The following is a 22,895-nucleotide window of genomic DNA, read 5'->3' on the forward strand; positions in this document are numbered from 1 at the left end:
TATACGAGGCAGCACATCACGGGAGAAACGCTGCAGCCAATAGGAAGGGATTAAATGGCCGTGCTTGGTTGCCAAGCAACCCGTCAAAACGGAGGAAGGCAAGCGACGTCATGCGTAGGAGGCGTGGCGACGTGACGTAAGACGCAATGGGCCGGCGCTAGTGCTGCTGGTGCTGCGGCTAGAGCTGGAGGAGCGGCGGAGTGTACAGACAGTGTGAGCGGATCACGCTGGAGCCGCAGACTGTTGTGGCGCCCGCCTCCTCCTCCGCGGAACGGGTGTTTCTGTACGCCGGGGGCAGCGCCTCTCGCCACTACCCCCGATGCCCACGTTATGTCGCCATAGATTGGGTTGATGGGGCTACTACGGATTATGATGCCGCCCAAGTTGCAGCTGCTGGCGGTGCTGACCTTCGGGGTCGCGATGCTCTTTCTGGAGAACCAGATCCAGAAGCTGGAGGATTCCCGAGGAAAGCTCGGTAAGGGGGAGGGGATGAGCCGCCGCCGCCGCCTGCTAATGTCATCCCAGACACCTCCGTGTACAGCCGGGCATCCGCGCCTCTGCCTGCCTGACAGCTGCTGCTGCTGCTGGCCCATACACGGGCTGGGGGTACATGGGTGAGGGGGGCAGGGGGCACGGGGGTGAGAGAGCCATTGATGTGGGGGGTGCATGCATTGGTGAGAGTGGGTTGGGGGGCATGGGTTAGAGGTGCTATGGGAGCATGTATGTGTTATTCTGCCACTCCACTCAAAATCATTACTCAGCCAGGCTGATAACAGAGGACAGTAGACTGCATTCCAGTGCAGAGCACTCAGGGTCTTCTGAAGGGAAGCATTCTCTTGCTTTAGAGCAGTGTCCACAAAGACGTCTGTTTTTGGACTGGTAACTGAAATATATCTTATTGTGTGTGTGTATATGAGAAGTGACTGGCGCCTATGTGATCTGTATATAAATCGGACTATGATGATCTGCTCTATATAATTAGTAATGTCAGCAATTTCATCTCTTGTCACAATTTCTCAGGGTTGATGGATTTGCTCTGTATAAATTGTACTCTGATGTCATCGATCAACATGTCATCATGGTGTGATGTCACTAGTCAGTATTGATGGATGTGCTCTGTACAGATTGTACTATGATTTTTATAACTGTCACCTTAATGTGATGGATATGATTTATATACATTTTTATATGATGATCTCATCTCTACGGTGTGATGTCACAGGTTCCCAGGATTGATGCATGTCTATCTGATGTATTGGTCACTATCAGATTGGTTGACTTACTGTCATTAAAATCCCCGGGTGCCATGTTATCTAATAATTAGTCTGTGTTACCTCGTCATTCCTTATGTCACCCAGCTAACAATTCTATAACAAGAAAATTTGGCTGATGAGACTTAAAGGGGTATTCTCGCCTGGGCATTCACATTCAGTTTCACTATTCTGCCATTTATATAAACATTCCTTCAATTGGATGTTATTAAAAAAAATGTTCCTGTGTGAAGATAATTTCTCATAAATGTAGTCATTCTGTCCCTTAGAAACGAGATGGCTTCCTCGGTTACGACCACGTCACACTCTGGCAGTGGTGGCCAGACATGAGCTATTGAGTCTTGTCTGACCTCCTAAATTCAGCAATCATTACCACAGGACAGCTGTGGGTCATGTAGTAAATCCCGGACATTTCATATACAAAAACAATTTGTTTCTTTGTGCAATCCCTCCAGCAGACGTGGCCGTATCCGAGGAAGCCATCTCGTTTCTAATGGACAGAATGACTACATTTATGAGAAATTATCTTCACACAGGAACATTTTTTTTAATAACATCTAATTGAAGAAATGTTTATATATGGCAGATTTATCAAACTGAATGTGAATGCCCAGGCGAGAATACCCCTTAAAGCTGCAGCTTTCCCAGCTTTTGTTTCTAGATGTTCAATGGCCTGGATGTATTGTAGGGTTATGTAACCAGTTTGTCATTCAGAATTCTTGGAAAGCTGGGCACTGTCCTGTAGTTGGGGATGTATTGGGGTTTGTTCACATAGTAACCGTATACTGATAATCCAAGGCTGAGCCTCAAGTTTTATCGCCGCTGGCTCTGTTGCCATGTGAATTCCCCTCTAATTGCCCCTCAGCTTTCCTAGAATATGATGTATGTACCGGATGACTACATGGAACTGTCCATTTTGTTACATGGGTCCTGGTCACATCTGTTATTTGTCAGGGAACCAGTCTACTCCTCTATAGCGCCTCCACAGGATAAAGCAAATATCACACGTTTGTTCTGATCATGAACTAAATAAAAATCCTCCAGTGCAAGAGATATTTGTAGCCTCTCTTCTTACTTCATCTTGCATTAGAAGGTCTTCATTCAGAGACCCCCTGCATTAACTCCGAATTGGGTAATACAGTAATTGAAATTGGGTTTTGTAAACCAGACAAAAGTGGACAATTCATCATTTGCCGCTCTTTTATGTCTGCGGTGGCATGTTCTACCAGGGAAGTTGATGTTCTCTCAGATGTCTAGCCTCTATACATCATAAAGTTGTATCTTGCACTTTCTTTCATGGCGGCTTCTGTTGGCGCCCGGTATGTGGGCCAGGAATCTTTGTCTCCGGCCCCAGGAGATGGATCTGGGTTTATTGCACAAGTCTCCAATAATACTTGATGTGCTGTCAGAGCGTTCACCCACAGAGATCTGTATTGTCCATGTTGTACAGCACTTTCCATCATCTTGTGAAATCTGATTAAAAAAAAAAAAAAAGCTTTTGATTCAGAGCAAATTCAATTTTAGATTGAACCCCAGTGATCACACAAACATTCATCTTATTTTTAGACACCTCAGTAAAAAAATAACTTCATGTAGGTTTTTCATGAAAAGATATATTTATATCATTAGACACAATTTCTCTCTTTAATGCAAACCTGATATATCGAACATTTCTTATTTGCCCGAGTAGAAGAAGCTGAGCGGATTATTTACAATGTCCTGTCTGCAGGCAGCATGTTATATGGAGGGAGCAGCTGAACGGATTATATACCGTGTCCTGTCTGCATGTAGCATGGTATATGGCAGGGGGAGCTAAGCAGATTATATGCAATGTCCTGTCTGCAGGCAGCATGGTATATGGAGGGAGGAGCTGAGCGGATTATATGCAATGTCCTGTCTGCAGGCAGCATGTTATATGGAGGGAGGAGCTGAACGGATTATATACCGTGTCCTGTCTGCAGGCAGCATGGTATATGGCAGGGGGAGCTAAGCAGATTATATGCAATGTCCTGTCTGCAGGCAGCATGGTATATGGAGGGAGGAGCTGGGCGGATTATTTACAGTGTCCTATCTGCAGGCAGCATGGTATATGGAGGGAGGAGCTGGGCGGATTATTTACAGTGCACTGTCTGCAGGCAGCATGGTATATGGAGGGAGGAGCTAAACAGATTATATACAATGTCCTGTCTGCAGGCAGCATGTTATATGGCATGAGGAGCTAAGCAGATTATATGCAATGTCCTGTCTGCAAGCAGCATGGTATATGGCAGGAGGAGCTAAGCAGATTATATGCAATGTCCTGTCTGCAGACAGCATGTGTTATGGGGGGAGGAGCTGAACGGATTATATACAGTGTACTGTCTGCAGGCAGCATGGTATATGGAGGGAGGAGCTGAGCGGATTATATACACTGTCCTGTCTGAAAGCAGCATGGTATATGGCAGGGGGAGGTGTGCACATTGTACATCTTCTATCTACAGGCAGCATGTTATAGAAAAGAAGGAGCTGAGCACATTGTACATAGTGTGATATCTGCAGGCAGAATGTTATAGAACAGAAGGAGCTGAGTAGGCAGCATGTTATAGAGCTGTAGAAGAGTAGTGTGTGCATAGTCTCCTATCTAGTGGTAGATTGTCATAGATCAGGAGAAGTGGTGCATGTTGATACTAATCCCCCCCCCCCCCCCCCAAAAAAAAAAAAAAAAATCTATCTCTTGATTTGCATCCTTGATTTATCTATGTTTGGGAGTCCAGTGGTTAGATTGGCAGCTGCCTCTGTATGTATACTACTACTGATCATGGAGTAACATGGCTTGTATTGACGGGATAACACGTTTAAGACCATTATGAACCCTTTGAATGGATGGATTTTAAAATATTTTTTATTTCTAAATCTAAGCCCATTATGTTATAAAACAGTTTGAAATAATATTTAACCGTTTCTTTTTCTATCCCGGTAATGGTCTGGTTCTCTGCCATGTGTTCTAAGTTCTTCTGTATATCAATACGTGATTGATTATGCATCTCTTATTAGAAAAAATGTTCTTGTCTGGAAATGATTTGAAAGTTTTATTTTTTTTCATTTTACCCTCTGACTCCTCAAAAATGTAAATTTTCTGCATTATTAATTTTGCCATTAATTTATTAATATTTGATAACCATTTTGTGGTTTTTTTTTTTATACAATAAATGAGGGGAAATGTAGCAAATATATAATTTTTTTTTATCACTTTATTATCATTGTAATGTTCAACTATGGGACATCAACATGCTGTACCTTGAGCACCTATATAACACATTGAATTACAGTATGCCATGCCAGCTCCTTGGCACCCCTTAATCACATTGCAGGGTTGGGCTGATGTGAACCCCCTTTCTTTGATGTTGATTGTTTACGTCTGTGTGACTGTGAACTTCTCTTAAAGGGCTTGTCCGGTTTCAGCAAATAAATGTTATTGTTTGTATCATGAAAACTTAAAGAACTTCCAATACAGTATTATTTCTCAATTCCTAATGGTTCTTTAGATCTCTACTTGCTGTGATTCTAAAGGAGTCTTCATTGTTTACATCCATCTAATAGAAAAATGTGATGTCACCCAGGTGCACGGCTCATTATATCACAGAGTAATCAGAGCTGTGAGCTATAACGAGCAGTGAACCAGTGTAACATCACATGATCATGGATATATAGCGAGCCGTGCTCCTGTGTGACATTACATGACCATGGAGAACTAACGAGCTGTGCACCTGTGTGACATCACATGACCATGGACTGGTTTATATCCACAGGAAGTAAACAATGAAACTTCCAATAGAATGACAACAAGTCGAGATCTAAAAAACCATGCGGAATTGATACAGAAAGTGTATTGGAAAATTGTATAACTTTTTATTAATCACATAATTGATATTTTTTATTTAGAGTGGACAACCCCTTTAAGCCGCTGATAAGAAATATCTATTTTTTTTTTTTTTTTTCTGCCAAGTCTCCTTCCCCTTCAGCCACCTCGCCTGTCCATAACCAGTTGCTAGTAAGTCACTACCATGGCAGAGACCCGTCATTGGGCGCCCGGCCAGTCGGTGGTGATACAGCTGTTGGAGTCATTGCTGTGTTGGCATCGTGCCACCATCAGAGGATGAGATGGCATTGTGGTACATGTACACCGGCCCAGGACTTATTAAAAGCCATCACCCTGATGAATGTGGTTCTGCGTAGAAAGGGTTACAGATTGATAAACTTGTGCTCAATTAACTTCAGTATTGATTCCCAGTCCGCGGCATTAGAAATCGCGTGCTATAATAGGCGATGGTACTGTACAAAGACAAGGAATTGGACAGGAGAGCTATCCACTTGTACAAGCCCTGTATTGATTAATGCGTTTAATCCGCTGCGTCTGGAATTTTCATACTTCTCCTCGGCTTTGTCTCATTTTTGTTAAAAGCTACTGAAATGGCAGCTCTTGTAGTGATACCTAATAATTGTGTCCGGGGAAATTCACTTTCTACTCGGGATTGGAACCTTTTATGTGGTCCTAGGGCGAAACCATGGCGGCCGGCGGCCAGCTCCGAGAGGATTGTTAAACCAGTGTATTAGCGGCCACAAGACTCCTAACCGAATTATTATATGTAATGTGGGAAATGGTCGGATTCCCAGAGGCAATAAAGAGCGGTGTACAGTGCAAGGACATCCAGCCTCTATCTCTATCCACATTCATGCAAGTGGAAAGGCGCATTGTTCTGTCTCTGAGACGATGATGTGTGACCCAGAGCCACGTTCTCGCCATAAATTAATATGTTGTACTGCGAAATGATAAAAATGGAAACTAATTTAGGGAACCGCTGTGAAAAATATTAACTTTTTATTATTATGCAAAAAGGTCAGAATAGCAAAGTGTATATGTTCACAGCAAAATATCAGCCCTCTTCATCACAATCAGCACAACGGGCTGAGAAATGGGGTATAGGTGGAGGCTGGAACCTATAGTTTGCACAGGGATAGTACTTACACGGATGCACAAGTCACACTGAGCTCGGGGACGCCCTCTCATTTACCTTTAAGGGAACCTGTCAGCAATTTTACCTGATCAGACTACTTACACCTCATGGAGGGTGTGAATAAAAAATAATAATAGAAAAAAAAAGCAAGTTGTATGAAAATGAGCTTAGAAGAGTCACTTTTCTTCCTCAGATGAGTCACGGAAAGGAGGGCGTGTCACTTCAGATGCCCCTATCTTGGGTTCTTTAGTACCTACAACAATGCTTTTGGTGTTCTATTTAATTTAAGACTTTTTCTAAAACCATTGGAGAGTACAGGGATGTGAGCTGAAGGTAAAGATCCAGTTCTCACCTTTTTCTTTACCCGCCTGTAGGTCACAGCATCACAAGCCTGATAAGGTTCTTTAATAGGACACCGGAAGTGTGGTAGGTGTCTGATGTGAACCTCCCTCTCTATCCTCCTAAAGTTACTCTTCTCACCTCATTTGCATATGACTTTTGATGATGTTTTTTATAGGTAAACAAATGAGGGAATTCTTGAAAGGACATTACCAGCCCCCTTAGGTAGGGTATGACGTTTAAATAAATTTGTTCTTGGCTTATTTTGCCTCATGTGACCCCAAATTATATGCACCCAAAAGGTGGTCCCAAAAATACAACCTCCCGCCTTGCGAATAAAGTATCCAAATGTTTGCAACAGTTTAAGGGGATATATTTTCTCTTCCTATGATAAACTTATTGGTCAGCCCTAATGTCTGCCCTGAGCAGTGGTGGCTATTGTTCTCTTATCATCAGGACAGCTCAATAATATCTCTCGGGGTTCAGCATCTCAATCTGAGGATCTGTACATTGGATGGACAACTGCTGTAAAGTGACCTAATGGGGCTGCTGCAGCTTTGATCCTATTTAATGTTTTCAAATTTTCTTTTAAAAAAACTTTAGGCTTATAAGTGTCCATCTTAAAAGGCTTCTCGGTCCATGTAGGGCAGTGATGGCTAACCTATGGCACTGGTGCCAGAGGTGGCACTCAGAGCCCTTTCTATGGGCACTCAGGCCATCACCAGAGATGACTCCAGGTATCTTCCTGCAGTCCCAGACAGCCCAGGACTTGCTGTGCAGAGGTACTTTAAAGTGACAGCTGTACCTGGGATTATTTTCTGCTTTATTGGTGTCCTCAGGGTGCTGGTATCAATGAAAACTGTGACAGAGAAGGGAGTATAAATCACAAATTAAATTTCCCTATTGGCACCTTCCGATAAATAAGCGGGTCTTTGTTGTAGTTTGCGCACTCGGCCTCTAAAAGGTTTGCCATCACTGATGTAGGGGATGGGGGGGCTTGTTTTTTACAAGTTTTCTGGCATCTTTAATAACGAAATATTAACTTTGTGAAAGTGCCGGAGGTGCTCAGGCTGACGGCACCAGAGCGCCTTGCGGCTTCCCCGGCATTTCATTTATTAACCCCCCCCCCCGAGGAGGGAACAATAGTCTGAATCCGTATCCTCCATTGGGACAGATAATTGTTTTAGGAGGTCCCATTAGTCTTCTGCACCAGTTTTCAACAAACCTAAGAAGGCCTTGTGGTAAAACCTACTTTCCGAATATTTCTCTGAAGTGTCTGACCCCTTTTGTGAATGTGAACACAAGAGAAGGACATGAATGCGATCTCAGGAAAGTCTTGAGCTACGTAGTTGGAGTCTTTCCATACATGAATGGGACATACTTAATATCTGAAATGGATTGCTTCGGCCAGTCTATTTAAAATCCATTTTATTTTTGTATGTTTTTGTGAATGAATTGATGACGTACTTTTTTCACTTCCATCAGTCTTATTGCTGCTAAAGTCCCTGTTTAACGCTTGCTGAATAGAAGCTGGAATGGCGTTCAGTATAATTTGGACGCGGGTACTTGTGCTAAGTGTACAGCTTAACATATTGGCTTTTTAAAAGTATGCAAATGTCTAAAAAAAATGTCTATGCCTGCGCTGATTACACGCTTGTACGGCTGGTCTATGATTTCCATGTCTCTCTGTACAGCGCCTTGTGGATCACAGCTGTGTCATTCTCCTCTACTGGCACCTGGCTGTGCTGCATGCAGAAGCTGCACATTTCTGGAGTAGCTTTTCAGGTTACAGGGTCCTGACCCCACATAAATTAACATAACTTGATTCATTACTGTGTGAATAGGAAATGGGCTTCTTAAAGAATTCAACCTCAAGGTTCTTGGGATTACAGAGAACTCATCCCTCCTCCTGATATGTCTAGTGTAGGGAATATTTGTATTTCTAATGAAATGGACAATCCCCGGGTTACGTAGAAGGTTCTTTAGGTCTGTACTTACTATAATATATATATATATATATATATATATATATATATATATATATATATATATATATATATTATTTATTTATTTATTTATTTTACCAGGTTGTCCCAGGTGTAAAGGTGAGAGGTATTTTGGGAAAATAGAAAAAGGTTTGAGCATGCGGCTCGCTCACTCGGATTCGGTGGATATATCTTTCATACTTAGGTGTTCTGTTGACAAATTGTAATGGGAGAAAGAGTTGTATCCGGCACTCCAATCTGAATTAAAATACTTTTATTTAGATCTTCATTAAAATGGTAGAGTAATGCATAGTGCTGCGGACCTACGCGTTTCGAACTTGAGCAATTCATTTATTACTCACAGAGAGGTATTTTGGGGTTGTGTGGAGTTGGAATGAGTTAAACTCCAGCACCTTGTAGAAGCGCTTAGCGGTGCAGAATCCGCTTTTGCTTCATAAATAAAACATCACACGTCCAGTCTTACACTTTTGCAGTGCTGTGTTACGCTGCATACTACTCCTTACTTGTTTTGCTACAACGTGCGCGTTAACCTTGCTTACAGGAACTTTTTTCATTTTTCCCTTACGAGATGAGACTATTTGTGGGGTCTCGTAAGTTCTCCCCCCCAGGGAAGTAATTATAAGCCTATCATTAGTCAGGCAGCCAAAGCTTATGGATAATTGGGGAGTGTCAGATATAATGTCACTGCAGGAAGGGCACAGAATAATGGTTTAATTAAATTTCCAGCACAATTTGCTGCAAAAATAGAAAAACAGGTACCGGTGATGTGGCTCAACCTCTTGTTGTTGTGAGGTGGGGGACATAATTATTTGTCATGTAATGTTCTTTGTTAGTAGTGGCAACTTTTTCTTGTATTCTCTTCCCTTTAATATTCTTGATGCACAGTAGCCTATCCCTTTTGGCTATGTTAACACTTGCATTGTTCAATTCTGCTTTCATTCTATATCAAAGGATCTACCGTAAACAATGAAGAAGGTGCCCCATTTGGTGATAAAAACACCCCATGGTTCCTATTTTCTATGGTGAGGTCTTTTGGGTTTCTGGCTTGGCTTTCTTTAATTTTTATGAAATTTGCCATGGCGTTCTTAAATATGTAGATCTGTACAAAGGTTTTTCAATTAAAGAATTTAAGCCTTCACACCTGCCATGCCTGCTGGTAAAGAGTTAAAAGTCCTCCCCATATTGCCTAAAATTGTACTGTACCTCAATTACAAACGTTTTTCTTTTAATGAAAATGAGTGGGCATGAGTCAACTTCTGAATAGAAGAGTCAAGTTTTCTCCTGGGCTGCCAGTGAAACAGGCCTCTTCCTTTTGACTGACGCCTCAGTGTCTCGTGGCCAGTCGTTGGCGGGACTTGGACATAAGCGGGAAACGTTCTGGGAAGGATGTCACCGGCTGGATGAGACGCACTTGGGCAGAGATGCAGGCATTCCACTTTTCAAGAAAGGCACTTTGTGTGTAAATCTGAGATTTCGATGGTGGTCTACAAAGACTTTACATTGGATAACTCTGTCATTTGTCCGAGTAGAGGACCTTGGAAGAATCGAGGTTCTGTAATAGGACACTTGATTGCTCCTTGGCAAGACTTCAATGGGTAATCATTATTTGGACAGTTAAGGGCAAACTTGACTTGAGCTCAGGTTTTTTTTCTTACTTTTTTGGTTCTGTAAGATTTGGGAATGCTGATCTGTAGTAATGTGCCGTTTTCGAAGGAAGGCATAAATCTTGGGTTCTAGCACTTCAAGAAATATGAAGATTGATTGTCCCTTTACTAAGGCCAATTTTGGAGAATGTGACACTGATCAAAATTTTGTAAAATGGATAAGTACACTTTGGAGGGGATTTTGCCGGTGTTGGTGAATGTAAGTTTTCTGATTGGTGACTAACAAGTGATATGGAAAGTTGTGGTCTGCATATTTCCCATAGTAGTGCAGTTGGGCCCCATGTGATTGGATTTCTAGGTTACACATCGGGTCCAGGTGCTGTACCTATAGGATGATGTGAACATGTCAGCAGTGCGAGGCTGCTCCAAGTGTGATTTGGAGGCTATTGTTGACTTCATAATTCTTTTTCTTGCGTTTTTGCTTCACAATAAATACAAAATGTTTAGACGCAAGGAAGCAAAGGTTTACCGCCCGCAATGGTTCCCTGGTTCTTTTATTCAATACGCCACCAATTAAGTCCCATGAAAGCGGCTTCATTTCCATATTGATCTGGTAAGTTTGTCAGTGATTAGGTCTGTGAGAACGTGGTCACCTGAAATGACACGACAAGCTTTCCGTATTTTGTAATTTGTTCCTTCGTGGAGAGAAACGGCAAGTTAATGGTTCGTGAGAGCGTGAGACAATGGCTGATGATTAGGATCGTTATGGGAGATCATGGACATGTTCTCAGGTTTTTTTCTTTAACCTCTTTGCTTGGTCAGCACGTGTTTGTTTTCGTAGGCTTCACACCCTATTATTTATCACCTCTTCTTTAATCAAGGGTCTAATTATCTCTGAAAGATCATCACCCAATAGGAATTAAAGTGTCAATATAGAGGTGTCATTTGTATTATGCAATCTGCAAGGGCAGTAAATTACACGTAACAAGATGGTTCCAAGAAATCGTATAGTGCGCACCTCAAGGTTATGGAAATTACATGTGTGCAATGCATTAATATGGACAAATATATGATGTAATAAGTAGTAATTTTAATAAAATGGTCAATTTATTTAAAATGTTTATATTTAAAACCATTTTGTGTATTTAGAATTATCTAGAATTATAAAGATTATAATTTTTATTTATCTTTACAAATTTGCTCTCATCCTACCCTTTTACAGGCCATGCGACATGTAAAGGATGATAATTATCTGGCTCACAGGCTACAGGTTTTATTGTAATAATAATAATAATAATAATAATATTATTTATTTTTATTATTATTATTTTTTTTTCCCACCGCTTTTTTGTGACAAGGGGTCATTGGTGCCTGAATGTCAAGGTCAGTTTTTGCCTTCCTGCTCTTCATTTAAATAAATATATCTTTGGAGTTGCTTTAATTAAAAACATTTTTTTTATTTTTTTTTCGTGACATGTGAGGCTTTAACTTAACTTAAAAGAATATTTTTTTTAAATAAAATGTGCTTGCTTATATAAATCAAAAGAAAATATGGGCTGATCCATGGATCGGGGTGTGTTTTCACTGTGCCCCCAGTCCCTCGTTCATGCTATTTTTATACATTTTACTTTTACCTTTTTGATCACACTATTTTGTTGCAGCCCAGGTCTATTGCATCGTGGGTTTGATGCCAAAAGCTTCCACCTTCACTGACAGTAAGTTGACATTTTAAGGTGCTGAGTCTTAAAGTCTGTTTAAAAAGTTGTGAGGTATTTCATTATTCAGTAATATATACAATGCTCGGAAAAAGTGAATATGGCAACATAGAGCTATAAAAATTATACCAATCGGTCTGGGGCGCTCCGGCTACATCACCATAGCGTCTTGTATTCTGATTTATTTACTCCCTTGTTCTGCTAGTAGTCCCGTCTGCTCCTGCCCATCTACCGTGTATAGAACAGCTGACAGGCGGAGCTCCCCAGGCCGATTAGTATAATTTTTATAACTCTATATTTCCGTAGAGTCTACGGTTACAATAAAAAGAAGTCTTAGTAGGATGTGTTTGCCATTAGCAAAACTGGTTGTAGACGTTCTATAAACACAATGCAACTCCAAGACTATGACGCAGCTGTGAATTTAACTTGCCCAGTTATGAATCAACACTGATTGTAAATCTACTGCTAATGTGCAAATGGAATAGACAACTGGTGGTATTGACAAGGCAACAACTTTAAAGGAGTGGTTCTGTATGTGGTGACCACTGACAATTTCTCAGTTCTCCTTTTTGGCTGTCATGGTCATTTTTACTTTTAGTGTGACTGCCATTGATTACCGGGATGGTATCTAAAGACCCGTTGTGGGACCATTTGCAGGTGCACTGGGCCCTGGTTTTCTTGTGATGCTTGACAATGCTAGGCCTCATGTAGCTGTAGTGTCTCAGCATTTCCTCCATGGTAAAGGCATTGATGCTGTGGACAGGCCTGCCTGTTCCCCAAACTGAAGTCCAATCAAGCATATCGGGAACATTAAGTTTTCTTCCATCCACAAATGCCATCTTGCACCACACACTGTCCATGTGTTCACTAATTCATTCATCCTGGCCCTCAGGAGAGCATCCGGAGTATGCCTGGGAGCTGTAGGGAGGTTTAACAGGCATGTGGAGGCCACACACTCTAGTGGGCCCCATCTGGAGCATGTTCAGGCATTGTAGGTCTGTAGGGAGGGTGAAACCGCAAGTGAAAGCCACAAACAATACTGAACCTCATCGGGAGCATACCCAGGCTTTGTTCTGAGGTCATACAGGCACATGGAGGCTACACACGCTACTGAACCTCATTAGGAGCATGCCCAAGCTTTGTTCTGAGGTCATACAGGCACGTGGAGGCTACAGACACTACTGAACCTCATCAGGAGAATGCCCAGGCTTTGTTCTGAGGTCATACAGGCACGTGGAGGCTACAGACACTACTGAACCTCATCAGGAGAATGCCCAGGCTTTGTTCTGAGGTCATAGAGGCACGTGGAGGCTACATACACTACTGAACCTCATTAGGAGCATGCCCAGGCTTTGTTCTGAGGTCATAGAGGCACGTGGAGGCTACATACACTACTGAACCTCATTAGGAGTATGCCCAGGCTTTGTTCTGAGGTCATACAGGCACGTGGAGGCTACAGACACTACTGAACCTCATCAGGAGAATGCCCAGGCTTTGTTCTGAGGTCATACAGGCTAAACACACTACGCACCTTGTTTCGTTTTCTTGAGACATTTTCACAGAAGTTGGATCAGCCTGAAACTTGATTTTTACATAGATTTTGAGTATCATTCCAAAACCAGAGCTACATGGGATATTCATATTGTTTTTCATTAATTATTATTATGTTTTATTGTTCTCGACCCGTTCCACTATGTAATAAATAAAGAATTGGAATATTTCATTTATTGACATCTTGGATGTGGTATTTTACTGTTCCCTTCCTTTTATGCAGTGTACATTGTGTTGTTCTTAATGAGGTTCGGCCTAGGGTGGGGGCGCTGTTTCATTGTCACCTATAGTATTTATCTGCACTGGCAGTGGTGAAAACTGGTACTGCATGAGACATGTAACTTTGTTGCAGAGTCTGAGCATTACATTTTATGATCTATCCTGTATCGTAACTATTAAAGAAGAAGTGCACTAAAGCAGACATTTCCTTTATTAGATGTCATAGTGTAGTTAATGTGGTGCATGAATCAGTGTATAATAGAGCGCTCGCTGCACTACACTCTGCATAAAGGTTTACTTACGGTTGTAAATCTCTATTTTGATGTAACCATCCACCGACAGATATAAATCTCCGCCAAAGAAAATTGCACAACGAGAAAAGTTGATTAAATAGATTGATTCCCATGAAGACTTCCTGCCGGAGTATTGAGAGAAGGTTGATTTAAGTCTGTCGTTCCTGAAAAAATAGCTCTGCCTTGTTAGACGCCATCGCTGGAGGACTTGTCAGATATGGCTTATTGAATATCGGCTCTTAGAGGAAATGCCAATAAAGATTGCAAGCGTTTTCTTACTCGTGGTTGAACTGCTTATGAAAATTACGAGTGGGGGAGTGAGATGTCACCCGGCCATAGACTCCGCTTAGATCTGGATGTCTGGCCAGTTCAGCCACTGCTTAGAGAATGTCTTGTTCATATGTATCAGGACAATATCTATACATATATTTTACCCGAATAGTTTTGATTAGGTGCAAATAATTGAGGTGACTTTCTACCTATATCTAAATACCGGCGGTTCCCAAGGACACCCGACTTACAGACGGACCCCTCTGCCCACTATGACCTCTGGTGAAGCTCTCTGGATGTGTTATTTTAGTCCCAGTCTAAATGATGATCAGCTGTAAAGTGTCTGTAATGTTGATTTATTGATTAGGCCAGCACGGTGGCTGAGTGAGTAGCACTTCTGCCTTGCAGCACTGGGGTCCTGGGTTCAAATCCCACCCAGGTCAACATCTGCAAAGAGTTTGTATGTTCTCTCCGTGTTTGCGTGGGTTTCCCAGGTTGTTTAGATTGTGAGCCCCATGGGGACAGGGACCGATTTGACATTCTCTGTGCAGCACTGCGTAATCTGTTTGCGCTATATAAATAAAGAATTATTGATAATCCTTGGTCCCATTACAGCAAAAAATGTTGAAACTCCAATTGCCACTGGGGCAAAATTTTGTCTGGAACTACAATTATAAAATATACAGTTCCGACTTGCGTACAAATTCAACTTAAGAACAGACCTATGGAACCTATCTTGTACGTAACCCAGGGACTGCCTGTAATATATATAGCATGCAGTCCTCGGGTTACATACAGGATAGGTCTTGTAGGTTTGTTACTTTATTGTAGCTCCACAATGGAAGGAAGGCAGCACCTTTTTTGGGATGTCTCCTCCATATAACTTGGCATATTTAGATTTGCTCACCCTTCTTTTTTTTCCCTCGCTACTCAAATCTCTACTGTCCTCACAGCAGGCAGAGATGTTACTGACTGACCATTTAATTTTGTGATGAGACATCATGAGACTGAAGGGAACCTGTCACCCAGAGTGCTATTTTTTTATCAGGTGTCAAGGTTGCTGTATATGCGAATATTTTTTCTTTTAAATGTCTGTTTATATGGTGTTTTTGAAATTTTAATCTTTTAAACACCAACTTCTGTCTTCTTCTTCTTCTGTCTTCCCTTTTAAGAGCCAAGTGCACAGAGGAAATTCTGAATTTCAAGGTGACGTCCAATCTTAACTTAGTGCATTATCCTTAACCTTGTTTGGTTTGGAATTTTTTTTTTTTTTTAAGGACTTTTGGATGTTTTCCCCTTTGGTATTGGGTCTGGTGGCCTTAAAAGTATCAACCACGCACTTTGATTTGAGGAGTAGATGGGAGCGGACTCCCAACAGATACGGGAAGAAATACTTTACAGAAAATCTCATTTTTTAGGCATTAATTGGGTACATAATGTAAATTTAAAGTTTATTCAGTTTGCTTTATTCAGGTGACATTGGAGCACAAATATGAGTTTAGTCTGAGTGTTTGATAGAGACGATGGACAAACAAGGTGCTTATATTTTGTCACTTTCCAGCCGTGTGGTCTTGCATAGCAGATGGGTTAGAATTTGGGGCTACGATGAATGTTCTAGGCTGGGGCTGGGTGTCTCACTTACATGTTACATGGGCTTCTAGTTTACTGAAGTTTTAGATAACATCGGTATTAGAATTTCTCAACTTTGTCAAATAAAGGAATTTTAGTGAATTATTTACTGAAAATTTTAAGACTAGACATAGTCCCTCATGGAATGATATTCCGATATATAGCTGAATATCTCAATGATATTGTCAATTTGTTTCCCAAATCTGATTATATCTGTCAAGCTGTTTGATCAGTGTTACGAGCTGGCTAATGTCTGAATGTGTTTTCATGAAATTCTCTCTAACATCTTCTAAATGGAAATATTTCCCTGTAATGAATAGCGCAGCACATTGCCAGGAATCGGCGGTTATCTGCCAGTTTACATGATAGCAGGAAAGCCTCGGGGACAGGGGCTACTATATGGGAAATCATGAACGATGATAACTGCCCTCTGCCATGAATAGAAGAATCCTCCGGGAGAAGGTCCCCGAGAAATTGCGGCATCTTTTGCCATTTAAATTCTTATAACTTGTTATATTATTTTTCTATCAGGCTTCAAAGCCTCCCTGTAACATGGGGTGACCTCTTCCAGAGAGTATTACGGCAATAACTCTATAGCATGGAAGAATATATTGATAGAATAAATCCTTAATGGAAATCTGTCATCAGGATTTTGCATTTCTCCTTGTGACAGGTTCCCATAGCCTTTTTAATAGTAATTCCCAATCTGCTTTTTAATTATAAACCTTAATGGCTCCACCCACCTTATAGTAAATAAAGTATACCAGGGTCCCTGGCAGCAAACTGCATCGGGTGGGGTGGGTTGTCTGTTAGACGGCTGTGATTCCCTGTGTCGTCATCATTATCTCCTCACTGCTCCCCCCCACCCCTTCCCTCAACACAAACTTGTGCTTGACCCAGTGCTGCAAGCCAATCTCTGTCAGCTCACGTCCCAGGGAGAGCATTGATAATGATGTCTTGGACAACCCTCTGACTCAATACAGTTTGCAGCCAGATACGCTTTAATCTACTTTTAAAATTGAGTGGTACTAGTAATGTTAATTATTAATCAGATTGGGATTTGCGATTTAAAAATACCATTTGAAGTATAAAATCCTGATGACTGTTTCCCTTTAAAATAGAACCTGTCAACTTTCCTGAGGTGTGTCTGAGTATCATCTTTTTTTTTTTTGTAGAAGAGGATGTGAATAAATTGAAAGTTTCATTTTACCCTTCCCTGTGTCAGTTGTGCGTGCCCTTAAATGGTCTTAAAATTCATGGCTGGCAATTTGTATTTGGGATTATTTGCCACTTTTTGCCAATTTATTCAGACCATTACAGAAGAAATGCCAAGAAAAGGTCTGCGGGGGGACAGTAACATAAAATTGTGCATAACAATTCTGGTCCCCGTTGTACTACACTTTTTGTGCGTCTCCGGAACCGCTAAGGGAATAGGCGGCTCAGCCAATCACTGTCTCTAGTAGTGACCCGCCTCAGTCAGTGATTAGTGTTTTCTCAGCCACTAGTGTTTTCTGTGGTGGTGTCATGGTACATAAGTGCTGTGCAGTGGGGACCAGAATTGTTAAGAATAGTTAGATTGTGTTTTGTTACAATTTGTCTCGGCTCAACCCCGATTAATGGCGTAACCTTAGGTAAGGTCATGGTTAGCGAATAGGAATGAGTGGCAGGTGCTGGCGCTGCTTTAGCCTTCTATGTAGTGGATGACCCCGGATACTGTAGCTCAGCTGCACTATACTTGAGCCAAGTACTGCTTAGTTTGTGTTTTAGGTAAAATTCTTAAAATCTGCCATGTGCAGGGAAAATCGGCCCAACCACTTACCGTGCTTTCAGATCAATTTCACTAAGCAGATCTGTGGTTGCCTCTTCATTCTGTATATTTTCCCCTTGGCCCAAGATGTTAGGCTTTCCTCCCTAGCATCGCTCATCTTTACCATCTGATAAGTTGGGTCAGGGGTTGGTAACCTTTTTGGATGAAAGGGCTATTAATGGCACTTATTTTAAAATGTAATTCCATGAGAGCCATACAATATGCACATGCCCTCGAGTAGATGGGTAGCCCCAACAACATAAGCCTGCCCGTAGATGGGTAGCCACAGCAAAAAAAGAAAAAACTCCTACCTGAGCTCCCTGCAGCCGCCACCTTGTTGCTTAGGAGACCGCACCTGGGTTGTCCACTCCTCTCTGACCCAGGTGCCTTCACCTAAGCAACTACGGCGCTTGGGTCACACAAAGGATGTCCAGTGATCAGCGCTGTGTGGGTCTTGGACCTGGATCAAAAGAGAGCCACATCTGGCTCGTGAGCCATAGTTCCTGACCCCCTCTTCTCGAGGGATAAATCCAGTGTAAAAGGCAACGCCCATGTCATTGGTTCTAAGATAGGATATCCCGAATTGTTAGGTGGGGTATAAAATACTTAAGTCTGTTCTTTAGGTATTATTCCAAACCATTCTTAAATTGTATTTGGGGGCTCCGAAAACAGCAACTAACCTGAACATGGTATAGAAATGAACGGAGCTTAGCCACAATACCATACACTAGCCATGGTCAGGTGTAGAGCAGTTTCTGAAAGACAGACATGTTTTTTATTCTCTGGACAATTCCTGTAAATTTGATGGGATTATAATCATGGCCTTCCGGTATGGTGCTGTGTAGGCAGACCGGTTGTGTTTTATCCTATATATACTTGGACCCATGGATTTGGGAATATTGTCTTACAGAAACTAGTTTTCTAGGCGAGGCACAGAGCTCATATAGTATAACGTCTTGGAATGTAAATCAGAATTGGACAACCATGTCATTGGCGTCCATGTTGCCGCCTTCTCGAAATGACTGTTCCTGCTAATTTGGAGTCCATTTTCAAATCCAACGAAATGTTCTTTCCAATCTTGGCAAGCCGAGTGCCATAAATCCCCTTATGTATGGCAGAAAGGCGGCCCTCCCCTTCACACATTACAGTAATGATTACTGTAATCCGGTAAACGAGAAGCAGACGGACGTGAATGTTTCTGTCCTTTGAGCGAGCTCTCCAAAAAAGTTACTCCTGTAATAAAAGAATTACAATGACTTACATTTTCACGGCAGCAAATCTCCAAAGCATCGCAGAAAAGTCGTGATTTACAGTTATTGATCTTCTCACGCGGACCTTCTGCTGCTGAGATTTGGAGGCTCATTTACATAATGAGGTAAGCAGACGCTGAGTAGCAGGTCGTCTCCAGGAGAAATATGGAGGAGATTTGAATACACCAATATAAATTTCACTAACGTATGAGGTTTTTGAGTACAGTCTGTGGAGCACATTTGTTTTAATGCAAAGGAGATGAAAGTATTTACAGACTATTATTTCTTTTATCTTTTCCTGATCTCACTCCCTACTTCTAACAACCTCCAAATCACCTCTCAAGTAAAACCACATTGTGCCCCTGCAGTTATACTGTTACCCTGCAGTCTGTCGTTTCAGAGAATTCGATATTTACCCATTATGCAAATGAGCTTGTAGGTGCACAGGGGGCAGGGCGCTGTTAGTTTGTGCGCTCATTTTTTATTCTTTCTACGCTTTCTATCACTTTCGCACAACGAGTCTCCAGGCACAATGATTGACATACATATTCAAAGTATACATAGAAGAATATAGGTGGGCCTGCGCCGCTCCACCCCCAGTGCACAAGAAGGCTCATTAGCATAAAAAGGATGTGTGTTTTTTTTTTTTTTCTCAAAGGTTTAATTGGAAAGCTTGAAAAGTTTTGGGTACCTGCACCTGACGCATGGCAGAGGATGGATGGGTGTGCCTTCTGTAAACGGATGGGCAGTGCTGGAACAGGTGCACACGGGTCCGTACATAAACACAATTCCATGCACTACTACTACACATGGGAGGCCATTCATTATACGAAAATATATTGAAAAAATTGTAACTGCCTGCCAGTTTCAAGCACTGTAGAACTTGCGTTACAGTCCAGCCAGCAGACGTGAAGTTCTTTACAGGCAATTTTGCATGAGGACTCAAATCGAGTGTTGAATAAGAGCTGCTGTAGCATTGCTGACCCGTCCCCTACAGAGCCTTACCCTCGGCCTCATTTGCATACAGTCTATCAGCCTTTTAAAGGCTATTATTAAAATGTATTACCAAATTTTTCGCATTATAAGGCGCACCATCAATAAATGCCTGCTAAAACTTCTAGGTTCATATATAAGGCGCACCTGCTTATAGGGATGAATGACCAGCAGGTGGCAGACCTGTGCACAGTTTAAGGCAGCTGTTGTCTGTAAGTACGGCTCTTTTATATAAGGTGCACTGGACTAGAAGGCGCACCTTTTGGTTTCTGAGAAAATCAAAGTACTTTTTGTTCGCCTTCTAGTCCGAAGAATACGATAGTTGTGCTGGGGAGGGCTTTTTAAAAAAAAAAAAAAAATTATAACCCTTACCAGAATCCATTTATCTTTAATAGAAAACTCTTTGTATGCCTAATCCAACACGTTTATTTGTAGAATGTATGACAAGGGATTGTGTCATAACATTTAGTGTTTATTTTTTTGTATTAGTGAGCATTCGTTACAATGTATTTCTATCTGTGAGCTGCATTCTCTATCTTCTGACTATTGTAACATGACATTCCTATTCCTTAATATATTATGTAAAGTACATCTAAATTACCGGCACAGTCCAATTATACATGTACTGGAACCACCTGCTCCATTGAAGATCTCTAATAGAGCAGCCAGACAGCAGGGATGGGGCAGGAGCTATTTCCGTAGTGAGATGGATAACTTTCTGTGGTTTCATCTTGGAAGCGGCTTACATAACCCTTACTCAGCATTTACATCCCAGCTCTGACTGCGGCACAGCCCGGGCCTGCGATGGGGAGACGCATGTACTGGAGCTTGTTTAGATGACCACATTTCATACGTCGGGCAGAGAGACTTTGCCTATTGATCCAGCTGTTTTGTGTGTGTCTACAGAGATGAGGGTTTTTTTCTTTCAAACATCAGTCTCCTGGTCTTGTATTGATTCTGTAACCGCAAATGTAGAAGCACTTTATGTAGCGCACGCTCTGATAATCGCTGTCACTGCTCGTCCATATTCATAAACGTACCTGGAGCGTGCACTATGGCTCCCGTAATGAGGATTCTCCTTGGATACATTTTTGCTGCTGCTGGATTTTTGCTTTGCTTTTTATCACAGAAATCCCAAACCGTTTTTAAATTCCTTTACACCCGTGTCCAATTCTCCAGTGGCCGACCCCCATCATCTGCAGCGGTTATACGTATCCCATTCACACGCTGTAGAACAAGTCCTGCGCTTGTCAATTTATGCTGCAGATTCTTAAGCTGCAATGCATTGGTTAACGGGGTTTTCCAATTTCTGCAAATGCATATTATAGTTATATATTGTGTTTGTATAATGAAAAGTTATACCATTTTCCAATATACTTTCTGTATCAATTCCTCGCAATTTTCTAGATCTCTGCTTGCTTTCATTGTATAGGAAGCTTCTGGGGGATATTTATGATGGCGCATGTAAAATGTCACCAGCTGCAGTGAGTGCGCAGGTGTGGGGACTGTAACGCCCTGCACCAGCCCACTCCCGGCCTGCCCACTGGCGTGAAGGTGGCGGATTGGGAAAAATAATCGGAAGTGCTAGCAATAAGTTGGCATTTGCGATTATATGCCGCTCTGTTTACCTCCAGTGGATGGAGATCTATCTCTGGTCGTGTGATGTCACACAGCTGCACAGCTCACTAGTATTATGGAGAGTAATCGGAGATGTGCATCTGTGTGACCATGAACAGATTTCTATCCTTTGGAAGTAAACTTAGAAGCTTCCTATAGAATGACAGCAAGCAGAGAAACCGCGAGGGATTAATACAGAGGGTATATTGGAAAATTGTATAACTTTATTACACAAACAACTTGTATTTGCTGAAATGGAAATGCCCCTTTTTAAAAATGAAAAGTTAAAATTTCGGCAAAATATAGAATTTTTGGGTGGTTTTCGGAGCAATCATTTCTCCATGTGACTTCAGCTGGTCTCTCCTTTTGAGGTCCCTCTTCACTGGAGAAGAATGCTTTGCAAAGAGGCAGACAGTCATTTAAAGGGAGTCCCAACAGCTCCCACGTCACCCCACATGTAAAACCAGTAGTGTATATGGCTCTTTTATTAATTCTTCAGATATATTCTTCCTGCTTCCCAGTGATCTGGCCTTTTTAGAGAAAATTTATCGTTATTTAAATGAGTATTTCATGCGCAGGAACGGGGTAATGTCTGCAAGTTTCCTACTTTTTGCCATCATGCAATACTTTCGTTATGTTGACTTTCCTGCAGAAAAAAATCTGTGAATGGAAGAAATTACGTGCATCGGCAGGAATGACCACGCCCCTGCTGCACTGAGAAGCTCATTTGCATAAAGTTAAAAGGTGAATTTATTCTTAAGTGATCTATTGTTGAGAAACAAGGATGGAGGTGTCTTGAAGCCTTATGAAGTGTTCTACACAATTCTGCCTTAACTTCTAGTAAATACAAAAAGGGAGGGTGGAGTAGACCTCCCAGCCCCGTCAACACCACTAGATGTAAGTGCCAAAATCCAAACGGTGCTTCATAAATGACCACTTACCAATAGGCAACGCACACAGAGCGATTATGCCACTCATCGATCACCCTGATGAGCCTTTGTAGCCGAAACAAGGCATATATGGTACATATTGACCTCGTGCTATCACTTCTTGGCATATCTGACCCTGAATTTTAGAATCTCTGATCCCTATGTGGGCACACTATTATCTCCGTCTCTCTTGATGCTATAGTCTAGGGATAGTTTTCCCGAAGGGCAAACTCGAGGAACAGGTTGTGGTCGTGGTGGCAGCTGTTTAGGGCTGGGGCTCCAAGATTAGGACTTTTAGGGCGATTTAGGCCCAAGCCACTACTTTAGGGTCTGTTCAGGTTTCCGCCCAACATTATCTGTAACTATGCACTCTGGAGCTTACATGTTATGCACCCCACCATCCTGTCT

At 41.8% G+C, this 22,895-nt stretch overlaps 1 protein-coding gene across 1 annotated transcript in view; it reads left to right on the forward strand.

The window, feature by feature from the left end:
* Positions 1-75: 75 nt before the first annotated feature.
* Positions 76-22,895, forward strand: part of HS2ST1 (heparan sulfate 2-O-sulfotransferase 1) — a 79,956-nt gene continuing 57,136 nt past the window's right edge. Inside the window, exon 1 of the mRNA XM_072127813.1 lies at positions 76-475. Coding sequence (XP_071983914.1) covers positions 352-475 — 124 coding nt within the window. The 5' untranslated portion in view covers positions 76-351. The remainder of the gene's footprint in view (positions 476-22,895) is intronic.

This window comes from Engystomops pustulosus, chromosome 10, assembly GCF_040894005.1.
Source record: "Engystomops pustulosus chromosome 10, aEngPut4.maternal, whole genome shotgun sequence".
Taxonomy (NCBI): domain Eukaryota; kingdom Metazoa; phylum Chordata; class Amphibia; order Anura; family Leptodactylidae; genus Engystomops; species Engystomops pustulosus.